Source organism: Oncorhynchus kisutch, linkage group LG20 (genome assembly GCF_002021735.2).
Source record: "Oncorhynchus kisutch isolate 150728-3 linkage group LG20, Okis_V2, whole genome shotgun sequence".
In the NCBI taxonomy this organism is placed as follows: Eukaryota; Metazoa; Chordata; class Actinopteri; order Salmoniformes; family Salmonidae; genus Oncorhynchus; species Oncorhynchus kisutch.
Window position 1 is genome coordinate 22,043,237 of NC_034193.2, and position 14,604 is coordinate 22,057,840.

The following is a 14,604-nucleotide window of genomic DNA, read 5'->3' on the forward strand; positions in this document are numbered from 1 at the left end:
GGTCTCGAAAGCATTCCACAGGGATGCTGGCCCATGTTGACTCAAATGCTTCCCAAATTTGTGTCAAGTTGGCTGGAAGTCCATTGGGTAGGGGACCATTTTTGATACACACGGGAAACTTTTGACTGTAAAAGAATGCAGCAGCGTTGCAGTTCTACCATACCCCATTCAAAAGGCACTTAGATAGTTTGTCTTGCCCATTCACCCCCTGATTGGCACACATAAACAATCCATGTCTCGGTTTTCTCGAGGCCTAAACATCCTTCTTTAACATGTCTCCTCCCCTTCATCTACACTGATTGAAATGACATCAATAAGGGATCGTAGTTTTCACCAGAATTCACCTGGTCAGTCTATTTCATGGAAAGAGCAGCTGTCCCTAATGTTTTGCACACTCTGTGTATATTATCCATGTCCAGCAACGACTGAAACATAGGCTATTACAGTTCTTCAGGTCCCGTTGATAGGATAGTCTCGAACGGAGCTCGTCCAGTTTGTTCTCCAGTGATTGTACGTTAGCCAATAGAGCGGAGGGTAAAGGCGGTTTATTTACTCGCCAACGTAGTGTCGTCAGGGTGCCCGCACGTTGGCCTCTCTCGCGGCGTCTCTTTACCTGCATTGCATTGATTGCTTTGTATACCTCCAATACCGTTCAATTGCCACCATAGCAACTCAATCCCTGCAACGACAGGATAAGGCTACAGTAGATAAGGAATGGTGCACTTGTGAAGACAACATGAAAGAAAAATAAAGAAAAAAAGACCCGCTCCAAGACCAGCTCCAGCAGAGCCTTTCGGTCCTATTAGGAGTCAGTAGGAGAAAACCCAGGTAATCCTCAAGAGGTCTAAAAGCTAATGTATTTCTTAGTCAATCAAAACACAAGAGTGTGCATAACCACCGTGGCAATGTGATGGGGGGGTTACTGTTTTGCTTGCTTATTTGTTTGCTAGTTTGTTGATAAATTGAATGTGGCAACATAACTTGTGTGGGTGGTGACATAATATCCACTCCTGCTGGTAAGAGTATCCTCAGTGGACCTCCCCTGCAGTCAGTCAGTCAGTTAGTCTGTGTGGAACAATGCTCATCACTGTGCCAGACAAACACCTGCAGACCCTGGAACCTACCCTCACCAGTAACCCTCTTCGGGCTCCAGACTAGCACACACTGGTGGACTGAGATTGGCAGATCACATTTAGTGATTTTACTTTCTTGGCAGGACCAATTTCACAGTCATTGCCAGTGGCAGCTCAAACAATGGTTCCCTATGGAGAGAAAGACTCTTGGGTCTGTTGAGTGACACAATAGCAAAAGACCGTGGATGTCTGTGTGCTCCCTGAGCAGTATGTGTTCGAGCAGGGGTCCCCAATTACATTCAGCAGTCAGACGATTTTTCCTTGAGCGGACGGTCCAGGGGCCGGAAGATAGTTATAAATAATTTGTACACTGCAAATTCGACGCAAGAATCCGAAACAGATATAGTATTTGACAAAAAAAATAAACATTCAAACCTTGATTCCATTTGGGATATGATCACATATGTCTCTATATTTATGCGTGGGAATACTTGGGAACAGATTTCCTAAATGAACATAACTTTGAGCTCATTTCCTGGTAATGTTACGGCAGTGGAGGCTGCTGAGGGGAGGACGGCTCATAATAATGACTGGAATGGAGTCAATGGAATGGTATTAACCGCATGGAAACCACGTGTTTGATGTGTTTAGTACCATTCCATTGAATCCATTCCAGTCTGTTAAAACATGGGCCACTTACAAGTGGCAGGAAAAAGTATGTGAACCCTTTGGAATACCTGGATTTCTGCATAAATTGGTAATACAATTTGATCTGATCTTCATCTAAGTTGCATCAATGGACAAACACAGTCTGCTTAAACTAATAACGCACAAACAATTACACGTTTTCATGTCTTTATTGATAACACCGCGTAAACATTCACAGTGTAGGGTGGGAAAACTATGTGAACCCTTGGATTTAATAACTGGTTGACCCTCCTTTGGCAGCAATAACCTCAACCAAACGTTTTCTGTATTTGCGGATCAGACCTGCATAATGGCCAGGAGGAATTTTGGACCATTCATCTTTACAAAACTGTTTCAGTTCAGCAATATTCTTAGGATGTCTGGTGTGAACCGCTCTCCAGGTCATGCAACAGCATTTTAAATCAGGTTGAGGTCAGGACTCTGACTGGGTCACTCCAGAAGGCATATTTTCATCTGTTGAAGCCATTCTGTTTATGATTTACTTCTGTGTTTTGGGTCGTTGTCCTGTTGCATCACCCAAATTCTGTTGAGCTTCAATTGGCAGACAGATAGCCTTACATTCTCCTGCAAAATGTCTTGATAAACTTGGGAATTCATTTTTCTGTGGATGATAGCAAGCTGTCCAGGCCCTGAGGCAGCAAAGCAGTCCCAAACCATGACGCTCCCTCCACCATACTTTACACTTGGGATGAGGCTTTGATGTTTGTGTGCTGTGCCTTATTTGCCTCCACACGTTGTATTGTGTTCCTTCCAAACAACTCAACTTTAGTTTAATCTGTCCACAGAATATTTGGCCAGAAGCGCTGTGGAACATCCAGGTGCTATTTTGCGAACTTCAGACGTGCAGCAATGTTTTTCCGAGGTGTCCTCCCATGAACACCATTCTTGTTTAGTGTTTTACATATTGTAGACTCATCAACAGAGATGTTAACATGTTCCAGAGATTTCTGTAGGTCTTTAGCTGACACTCTAGGATTCTTCTTATCCGTATAGAGAATTCTGCACTGTGCTCTTGCAGTCATCTTTGCAGGACGGCCACTCCTAGGGAGAGTAACAACAGTGCTGAACTTTATCCATTTATAGACAATTTATCTTAACATGGACTGATGAACATCAATGCTTTTAGAGATTCTTTTGTAACCCTTTCCAGCTTTATGCAAGTCAATAATTATTAATCTTAGGTCTTCTGAGATCTCTTTTGTTCGAGGCATGGTTTACATCAGACAATGCTTCTTGTGAACAGCAAACTCACATTTTGTGAGTATTTTTTATAGGGCAGGGCAGCTCTAACCAACATCTCCAATCTTGTCTCATTGATTGGACTCCTGGTTAGCTGACTCCTGACTCCAATTAGCTTTTGGAGAAGTCATTAGCCTAGGGGTTCACATACTTTTTCCAACCTACACTGTGAATGTTTACATGATGTATTCAATATCGACAAGAAAAATACAATAATTTGTGTGTTATTAGTTTATGCACACTGTGTTTGTCTATTGCTGTGACTAAGATGAAGATCAGATCAAATGTTATGACTAATTTATGCAGAAATCCAGGTAATTCTAAGGGGTTCACATACTTTTTCTTGACTCTATATTTGTGAACCTTGTGTTAGAGTAACCTACATAGAACAAAATTATAAACATAACATGCAACAATTTCAAAGATTTTACTGAGTTACAGTTCATATAAGGAAATCAGTCAATTTAAATAAATTCATTAGGCCCTAATCTATGGATTTCACATGACTGGGAACACAGATATGCATCGGTTTGTCACAGATACCTTAAAAAAAAGTATCGGTGTGGATCAGAAAACCAGTCAGTATCTGGTGTGACCACCATTTGCCACATGCAGCGCAACACATCTCCTTTGCATAGAATTGATCAGGCTTTGGATTGTGGCTTGCGGAATGTTGTCCCACTCCTCTTTAATGGCTGTGCGAAGTTGCTGGATATTGGTGGGAACTGGAACACTCTGTCGTACATTCGATCCAGAGCATCGCAAACATGCTCAATGACTGTCTGTTGAATATGCAGGCCAAGGAAGAACAAGGACATTTTCAGAATCCAGGAATTGTGTACAGATCCTTGCCTGCATTTTAACAATGCAAATTTGAGGAAAACGCTGCCGAAGTTCTAACAACACATTGCCTCTAGTACTTGCTGGACAAAAACACTTGACCAATGTTACTCCCCCTTCCGGGATGGCTACAAGGCCCTCCCCAGACCTCCCTTCGGCAAATCAGATTACTACTCCATTTTGCTCCTCCCTTCCTATAGGCAGATTTTTTTTTTTAAGTGCCTGTGCTAAGGTCTATTTAACACTGTTCTGACCAATCGGAAATCGATGCTTCAAAATTGTTTTAATCACGCGGACTGGGATATGTTCTGGGCAGCCTCTGAGAATAACATTGACACGGTGACTGAATTAATCAGGAAGTTTGTAGAGGATGTTGTTCCCAGTGTAACTATTAAAATACACCCAAACCAAAAAACGTGGATAGATGGCAGCATTTGCGCAAATTGAAAGCGCAATATCCCGGCTAGCCAAACCCTCCCCTAACCCGGACAATGCTGGGCCAATTGTGAGCAGCCTCATGGGTCTCCCAGTAGCGGCCGGCTGCGACACAGCCTGGATTCGAACCCGGATCTGTAGTGACGCCTCTAGCACTGCGATGCAGTGCCTTAGACTGCTGCACCACTCTGGAGGCCTAAATACCTTATTCGCCTGCTTTGATGATTACACAGTGCCATTGAAGCGGCCCGCTCCCAAGGACTATGGGTCCCATTCTCCGTGGCCGACATGAGTAGGGCATTTAAGTGTGTTAACCCTCGCAAGGCTACCGCCCAGACATCATCCCTTGTCGCGTCCTCAGAGCATGGGCAGACCAGCTGGCTGGAGTGTTTACTGACATATTCAATCTCTTCCTATGCCAGTCTGCTGTCCCCATTTGCTTCAAGATGTCCACCATCGTTCCTGCACCCAAGAAAGCAAAGGAAACTGAACTAAATGACTATCATCCCGTAGCACTCACTTCTGTCTTCATGAAGTGCTTTGAGGATCATATGACCTCTACATTACCTGACACCCTAGACCCACTTCAATTTGTATACCGCCCCAATAGATCCACAGATGATGCAATCACCATCGCACTGCACGCTGCCCTATCCCATCTGGACAAGAGGACTATGTAAGAATGCTGTTCATTGACTAAAGTTCAGCCTTCAACATCATAGTACCCTCCAAGCTCATCATTAAGCTTGATGGCCCTGGGTCTGAACCCCGCTCTGTGTAACTGGGTCCTGGACTTCCTAATGGGCCGCCCCCAGATGGTGAAGGTAGGAAACAACACCTCCACTTCGCTGATCCTCAACACAGGGGCCCCACAAGGGTGTGTGCTCAGCCCCCTCCTGTACTCCCTGTTCACCAATGACAGCGTGGCCACGCACACCTCCAACTCAATCATCAAGTTTGCAGACGACACAACAGTAGTAGGCCTAATTACGAACAATGACGAGACAGCCTACAGGGAGGAGGTGAGGACCCTGGCAGAGTGGTTGTCAGGAAAATAACTTCTCACTCAATGTCAACAAAACGAAGGAGCTGATCGTGGATTTCAGGAAACAGCAGAGGGAGCACGCCCCTATCCAAATCGACGGGACCACAGTGGAGAAGTTGAAAAACTTCAAGTTCCTCGGCGTACACATCATTGACTATCTGAAATGGTCCACCCAAACAGACGGTGTGGTGAAGAAGGCGCAACAGTGTGGGGTGGTAGCAAGGTGGTGAAGAAGGCACTGCCTGCCCTGCAGGACACCTACAGCACCCAATGTCACAGGAAGGCCAAAGAAAATCATCAAGGACATCAACCACTCGAGCCAAGGCCTGTTCACCCCGCTATCATCCAGAAGGCGAGGTCAGTACACATGCATCAAAGCTGGGACCGAGAGACTGAAAAACAGCTTCTATCTCAAGGCCATCAGACTGTTAAATAGCCATCACTAGCCCGGCTTCCACCCGGTTACTCAACCCTGCACCTTAGAGGATGTTGCCACATATACATAGACATGGAATCACTGGTCACTTTAATAATGGAACACTAGTCACTTTAGTAATGTTTACATTCTGTTTTACTCATTTCATATGTATATACTGTACTCTATTCTACTGTATTTAAGTCAATGCCACTCCGACATCGCTCATCCTAATATTTATATATTTCTTAATTCCATTCTTTTACTTTTAGATGTGTGTAATGTTGTGAATCGTTAGATACTACTGCACTGTTGGAGCTAGGTACACAAGCATTTTGCTACACCCGCAATAACATCTGCTAAATATGTGCATATGGCCAATAAAATTAGATTTGATCATTCTGAAACATGAGGTGATGCCGGCAGATGAATGGCACAACAATGGGCCTCAGGATCTCGACACGGTATCTCTGTGCATTCAAATTAACATTGATAAAATACAATCGTGTTTGTTGTCCGTAGCTTATGCCTGCCCATAACATAACCCCACCGCCGTCATGGGGCACTCTGTTCACAACTGTGACATCAGCGAATCACTTGCCCACACATCGCCATACACGCCATTGTCTGCCATCTGCCAGGTACAGTTGAAATCGGGATTCATCGGTGAAGAGCACAGTTCTCCAGCGTGCCAATGACCATCAAAGGTGAGCATTTGCCCACTGAAGTCTTACAACCCCGAACTGGAGTCAGGTCAAGACCCTGGTGAGGATGATGAGCACGCAGATGAGCTTCCCTGAGACGGTTTCTGACAGTTTGTGCAGAAATTCTTCTGTTCCACAGTTTCATCAGCTGTCCGGGTGGCTGGTCTCAGACGATCCTGCAAGTCAAGAAGCTGAGTGTGGAGGTCCTGGGCTGGTGTGGTTACATGTGGTCTGCGGTTGTGAGGCCGGCTGGATGTACTGCCAAATGATCTAAAATGACGTTGGAGGCGGCTTACGGCAGAGAAACTCTCTTGCAACAGCTTACATTTACATTTGAGTCATTTAGCAGACACTCTTATCCAGAGCGACTTACAGTAGTGAGTGCATGCATTTTCATACTTTTTCCCAATACTGGTCCCCCGTGGGAATCAAAACCACAACCCTGGTGTTGCAAGTGCCATGTTTTACCAACTGAGCCACACTGAGCCACACCTTTCTGCAGTCTCAAAACATCTGTGGCATTGTGTTGTGTGACAAAAATGCACATTTTAAAGTGGCATAGGTGCACCTGTGTAATGATCATGCTGTTCAACAGCTTCTTGATTTGCAACACCTGTCAGGTGGATGGATTATCTTGGCAATGGAAAAATGCTCACTAATAGGGAGTAAACAAATGTGTGCAACATTTGAAAGAAATAAGCTTTTTGAGCATATGGACAATTTCTGGGCTCTTTTATTTCAGCTCATGAAACACGGGACCAACACTTTACATGTTGCGTTTATATTGTTGTTCAGTATAATATAGAAACACCTGAGTGGGGACGCAATAAACTGGAAGCATCTGGTTTTCAGGCTTTTCCTCTTCTCTGCTTTGCCCCTGAAAACTGTATGCTTGCTGTTTCTACCTACCTCGTTGAGGGTAGTGAAAATAGAGCTCTTTGGCTACGCACGCCAGTGGTGGATTTGATGTTGAAATGAGAATGCAGAAAATATATTATGATGCTATTTTGCTTCCACTGGTCCTATGGTCCCTGTTAAGGTCAATGACATCATGAACTTTACCCAGTACCAGGATTTTTTTGGCCCAAAACATTGGATATTCTAGCAAGACAATAACTCCAAGCACATATCAAGGATGTGGAAAGATTCTGTACAGAGGAATTGTCTCCAACTCATAAAACATTTTAGATAAAGGCTTATTGCCATTATACTTGCAAGGTGAGGTATGGAAAAGGTATTGAAAACAGGGGTGTCAATCATTTTTACACATACCCTGAGAAAACAAAGTACCAATGAACAATAAAGTTACATTGTATTCGGGTCTATTCTACTGTATTTCACATGACTGTAACTTCTTTAAGATCTTTTTTTTCAACTCAAAAGATTATAATAAGCGGTAATCACAACTTCAAACCCTTAATAATGGCATTACAACAGGCAAAACAAAAGAACACCTATGGAGTCCGCACAGGTTCACATTTACAATGAGATCATTTGTTCATAAAAAGCAGGTGCTGCTGTAGTTCAGTAGTCTTATATTTCAGTAGGTTTCAGTAAATCAAACAAATTGTGATTGCAACTATACCATAAACTTTGTGAAATTGTACATACCATCAAGTGGGATACCAACAAAAGGTAAACAGAATAGAGCAAATGCACAGAAATATAATTTATTCTATATACAGTAGAATTTATTATATTTCTGCCCTCGCAAAAACATTACATTTTCACAAGCAAATAGGTATATTTCTGCCCTCGCAAATAAAAAGGAATTATCATATTTTCATTGCAATGAAGGGTATTTATGCCGGTATATAATTTAATCAACAACAGATCCATTCTTAATTGCTGTAGTCCACCATCCATTATTATATATATATTTTTTTTACAAGTGCCCACAATGTTCTTATATTGAAGAACATTGATTATATGCACGTCACATTAAAGTTTGCCAACAGTAACCTACCTTTACAACATCAACTATAAAGTAAGAACAGTTTAATACATAGCTAAACAAACATGGTACATAAAATAGAGTACAATATATAGAGTAGATAAATATACTGTACCTTCAAGTAGAGATGCTGCCTCTTGTCGAAAGACTGGCGCTGAGATGCAGTGCACCTGTAGCAGTCCAGTGGCAGCATTATACATACAGAAAACTGCGTACGTACCATGAGTGCACCAATACCGACAGCTGATACCCGGTTGAAATATAATATTCTAGGGATTGAGGCCAATTATTATAATGCATGCAATGTAAATTCAAAACCCCTATAATCTAAGCATAGAATTGATTTGATTTCAACCAACTATATAATTAACCTATAAAGGCTATTTGGCTATACAAAGCTGACGTGATGACAATTAAACTATATCGACTATAAACTTGATTATTATAATAATAACGAAATTATCATTTTTCCAGCTACAAACTTATTTTTAGCTAAATTATGAGAATGCGTTCCATTAAAACCGCCAGGTTTGTCTCCTCTATGATTCCGTAGTATTGGATTCCATAGAGACGGGCAAGCATATTTTTTGTTGTTGCCAGATAGCTAACAAGCTATACCTCATAGAAGAAGCGAACCAATCTAACACCCAAGATAAGGTAAATCGTGTTTAAACTTCCTTGCTAAGGTATTGTGTTATAGTGTGCAACTTTTAAGAACATTATGCAGCAAATATATCAACTAGGTGTATTGCTCGAAGTGTATAGTTAATGTAAATAGTTACATTACGGGCTGTCGTGTTTCTGATTTGGCTCATGTTAACGTAGTTGGCTAGCTAAAGTAACGTTAGTGATGATGCCACCACAGTTGAATCGTTGACTTTGGAAGCATAACGCCGTATCTGATTTTTCTTAAATCTCTCAGGATCCAGAAGACTTCCTTGTTTGATTGAGTGCCACAACACGAACAAACGATGTCCTTTAGAGACTTACGAAGTAAGTAACGTTAGCTAGCTATTACCACAGGCAGAAGAGGAGTTATAAATATCTTCGCTATTAATGTCTGTAATAGAGAGTAATAGTAATGGCGTCTTTTTGTAGGCACTAATAACGCGGATGCCCGCCGTGTCTCGTTAGTTAATGCCATAGGGAATTTAATGGGGGTATGAGATTAAAGCCGAAAATAAGGTCTGGTAAACAAAGGCTTAAGAAATGTTATACGTTTAGTTCTAATAGATAATCGTCATCACCTAAAGTCACTTTTTGTGAATTTTGAAGCTTTTGTGTAGCTACGTTAATGAAAACAAACCACATCTTTTCTATAAGCAAGTCGAAGTCTACGCCCCTTCGTCGGTCATTGGTCAACATGAGGGATTCTTCAATTGAATGTTTGTCATTCAATTATGACAACTTCGAGTTGTTTTCATGTATTTTTTTCCACTTGAGAAATACTATGAAAAAAAATTTGATGTAAAATTGCGCGACTAAGATCTCTACGGCAAAAACGTCAAATTGAATTACAGATTTAATAAATTATCTTTGATTAAGTCTGACTATTTTGAGGAACAGTGTATCAAGATGGACAAACAGTACTATTGTTGCTTTCCCCCCCTCGTTTTCCAGGTGATGGTCTATAATAAGGAAGTATGCATGCACACTCGTTCGGCTAGCTGCCAGCCGAACCGAAGAATGCATGAGCCTTCAACCTGTGTTAACCTCAGCCCTTATTTTATCCATTAGTACCAATTATATGCTCATCCTGGCTTCTGGGCCTGAGTGACAGGCAGTTTACTTTGGGCACGTCAGTCAGGTGGAAATTGATAAAAAAAATGACCCTAGCCTGAAGAAGATAACTACTTGAGTAAAAGTATTTGGTTTTAAATAAACTTAAGTATCAAAAGTAAATGTAATCGCTAACATGTACTTATATTAGGCAAAGCAGACGGACACATTTTGTAGTTTGTTTTTGTGCCAGGCACGCTCCAACTCTCAGACATAATTTACAAACTTAAAAAAATATATATATATATTTTTTTTAAGTGTGTGTGTGTGTGTGTATATATATATATATTTTTTAAGTGTGTGTGTGTGTGTGTGTGTGTGTATATATATATATATATATATATATATATATATATATATATATATATATATATATATATATATATATATATTCACCTTTTATTTAACCAGATAGGCCAGTTGAGAACAAGTTCTCATTTACAACTGCGAATTGGCCAAGATAAAGCAAAGCAGTGCAACAGTTACACATGGAATAAACAAACGTACAGTCAATAACACAATAGGAAAAAATCTATATACAGTGTGTGCAAATGAGGTAAGATTAGGGAGGTACGGCAATACATAGGCCATGGTGGCGATGTAATTAGAATTCAGCAATTAAACACTGGAGTGATAGATGTGCAGAAGATGAATGTGCAAGTGGAGAAACTGGGGTGCAAAGGAGCAAAATACAGATGGGCTATGTACAGGTGCAGTGATCTGTGGGATGCTCTGACAGCTGATGCTTAAAGTTATTGAGGGAGATATGAGTCTCCAGCTTCAGTGATTTTTGCAATTCGTACCAGTCATTGGCAGCAGAGAACTGTAAGGAAGGGTGGCCAAAGGAGGAATAGGCAACCCACCCGTTTGCTACGGGTGGGTTGTGCTATGGTGACCAGTGAGCTGAGATAAGGCGGGGCTTTACCTAGCAAAGACAGTGGGTTTGGCGACGAACATGAAGCGAGGGCCAGCCAACGAGAGCATACAGGTCGCAGTGGTGGGTAGTATATGGGGCTTTGGTGACAAAACAGATGGCACTGTGATAGACTGCATCCAATTTGCTGAGTAGAGTGTTGGAGGCTATTTTGTAAATGACATTGCCGAATTCAAGGAAGGGTGGGATAGTTAGTTTTATGAGGGTATGTTTGGCAGCATGAGTGAAGGATACTTTGTTGCGAAATAGTAAGCCGATTTATAGATTTAGTTTTTGATTGGAGATGCTTAATGTGAGTCTGGAAGGAGAGTTTACAGTCTAACCAGACACCCAGGTATTTGTAATTGTCCACATATTCTAAGTCAGAACCGTCCTGAGTAGTGATGCTGGACAGTTGGGCAGGTGCGGGCAGCGATCAGTTGAAGATCATGTATTTAGTTTTACTTGCATTTAAGAGCAGTTGGAGGCCACGGAAGGAGAGTTGTATGGCATTGAAGCCCGTCTGGAGGTTAGTTAACAGTGTCCAAAGAAGGGCCAGATGTATACAGAATGGTGTCGTCTGCGTAGAGGTGGATTAGAGAATCACCAGCAGCAAGAGCGACATCATTGATGTATACAGAGAAAAGAGTCGGCCCGAGAATTGAACCCCGTGGGCACCCCCATAGAGACTGACATAGGTCCGGACAACAGGCCTTCTGGTTTGACACACTGAACTCTGTCTGAGAAGTAGTTGGTAAACTAGGCGAGGCAGTCATTTGAGAAACCTAGGCTGTTGAGTCTGCCGATAAGAATGTTGTGATTGACAAAGTCGAAAGCCTTGGCCAGGTCGATGAATACGGCTGCACAGTATTGTCTTTTATCGATGGCGGTTATGATATCGTTTAGGACCTTGAGCGTGGCTGAGGTGCACCCATGACCAGCTCGGAAACAAGATTGCATAGCAGAGAAGGTACAGTGGGATTCAAAATGTTCGGTGATCTGTTTGTTAACTTGACTTTCGAAAGACCTTAGAAAGGCAGGGTAGGATAGATATAGGTCTGTAACAGTTTGGGTCTAGAGTGTCTCCCCCTTTTTAAGAGGGGGATGACTGCGACAGGTTTCCAATCTTTGGGGATCTCAGACTATACGAAAGAGAGGTTGAACAGGCTAGTAATAAGGGTTGCAACAATTGCGGGGGATAATTTTTAGAAAGAGAGGGTGCAGATTTTGCAACTCTTTCAGAACATCAGCTATCTGGATTTGGGTGAAGGAGAAATGCGGGAGGTTTGGGCAAGTTGCTGTGGGGGGTGCAGGGCTGTTGAAAGCAGCCAGGTGGAAAGCATGGCCAGCCGTAGAAAAATGGTTATTGAAATTCTCAATTATCGTGGATTTATCGGTGGTGACAGTGTTTCCTAGCCTCAGTGCAGTGGGCAGCTGCGAGGAGGTGCTCTTATTCTCCATGGACTTTACAGTGTCCCAGAACTTTTTGGAGTTTGTGCTACTGGATGCAAATTTCTGTTTGGAAAAGCTAGCCTTTGCTTTCCTAACTGCCTGTGTATATTGGTTTCTAACTTCCCTGAAAAGTTCCATATTGCGGGGGCTATTCAATGCTAATACAGTACGCCACAGGTTATTTTTGTGCTGGCCAAGGGTTGTCAGGTCTGGAGTGAACCAAAGGCTAAATCTGTTCCTGGTTCTACATTTTTTTGAATGGGGCATGCTTATTTAAGGCTTATTTAAGCTTATTTATGGTGAGTAAAGCACTTTTAAAAACATAACCAGCCATCCTCTACTGACGGAATGAGGTCAGTATCCTTCCAGGATACCCGGGCCAGGTCGATTAGAAAGGCCTGTTCCCTGAAGTGTTTTAGGGAGCGTTTGACAGTGATGAGGGGTGGTCGTTTGACCACAGACTCATTACGGATGCAGGCAATGAGGCAGTGATTGCTGAGATCCTGGTTGAAGACAGCAGAGATGTATTTAGAGGGCAGGTTGGTCAGTCTGATATCTATGAGGGTGCCTGTGTTTACAGATTTGGGGTTATACCTGGTAGGTTCATTGATAATTTGTGTTTGGACACAGGAGTGAGGCAATGTAAGGCCCGCGAGCTGTATCCGGCCCGCTGGGCACTTCAATCTGGGCAGCGTGACATAAAAATGTTTGACTTCATTTTTTTTTTACACATTTTCTTCTCCCCAGTTTCTTGGTATCCAATTGATAGTTACAGTTTTGTCCAATCGCTGCAACTCCCGTACGGACTCTGGAGAGGTGAAGGTTGAGAGTAGAGGTCGACCGATGTGTGTATATATATGTACTTACACATTTTTGTAATAATGACAATTGCAACAATACTGAATGAACAATGAACACTTTTATTTTAACTTAATATAATATATATGGGCTTTTGGATGGGTGTTCTTAAGGTGATTCCACAGGTTGGTGGTACTTTTTGATTTAGCCGTTGCTGACCCCATGCTTACATCTTTATCACAAATAAGACACCTTGCTTTCCCTGGTGCCAATTCCATGTAATAGTCTCACACTGGTGCTCTGCTTTTCTCTGCCATCTGTAAAACACACACAGCTCTGAAGTGACAATGAGACTGAAGAGTCTGCATAGGAGACAAATACTCTCAACTGTTTGAATAAAAATAGTTTAAGTTGCCTGTGATGAATGTTGAAAACAAAAACTGTCATTTCTATATGCAGGAAATCCTATTTTAATAATGGACATGTTAAGAATTGACTACCAAAGTGCGAGTCATAATTCCCAGGACACCTTCTAGCAAAATCTGAAAAGCGGTTCCTTCATTCATTTATTCCATAGGATATTTTTAGATTCACTTAAAATAAGGTCTGTGTTTCGTGTAGGCTTACACCACCTTGCCAATTTTATAACTGTGTAGATATCCATAGGACAAGGTAACTGATCAATATTGGCAAAATATAAGTGAAGATAATTTTTTTTGTAGAGTGGATTTATGAAAATATTTTGACAAACGTTACCATATCCTAGTGAGATTTACACGGGTATCAAAACGCCGAGGTGGTTTAAGCACGAAACACAGACCTTATTTGAAGTAGATCAAGACATTCTCTTATGGAAGACATGAACAGTAAAATAACGAAGGAACCCCTTTCAAGTTCAGCCGCAAGTTATTACAGGAATTATAACGCGTTGACTATTTCTCTCTAAACCATATACCTTTGACTATTACGAGCCTGCTGCTGTCTACCACCCCTCAGTCAGACTGCTCTATCAAATATCAAATCATAGGCTTAACTATATTAAACACACAGAAATATGAGCCTTAGGTCAAATCCGGAAACTATCACCTCGAAAACAAAACATTTATTCCGTTCCGTATTTTATCTAACGGGTGGCATCCATGAGTCTAAATATTCCTGTTACATTGCACAACCTTCAATGTTATGTCATAATTACATACAATTCTGGCAAATTAGTTCGCAAAGAGCCAGGCGGCCCAAACTGTTGCAT

The 14,604-nt window shown here is 41.8% G+C and overlaps 1 protein-coding gene across 2 annotated transcripts in view; it reads left to right on the plus strand.

The window, feature by feature from the left end:
• Nucleotides 1–8,948: 8,948 nt before the first annotated feature.
• cluap1 (clusterin associated protein 1) overlaps nt 8,949–14,604 on the plus strand; it is a 29,131-nt gene continuing 23,475 nt past the window's right edge. For both annotated transcript variants that reach the window (XM_031799008.1, XM_020454229.2), the window contains exons 1-2: nt 8,949–9,070; nt 9,336–9,406. In XM_031799008.1, coding sequence (XP_031654868.1) covers nt 9,385–9,406 — 22 coding nt within the window. In that variant the 5' untranslated portion in view covers nt 8,949–9,070; nt 9,336–9,384. The remainder of the gene's footprint in view (nt 9,071–9,335; nt 9,407–14,604) is intronic.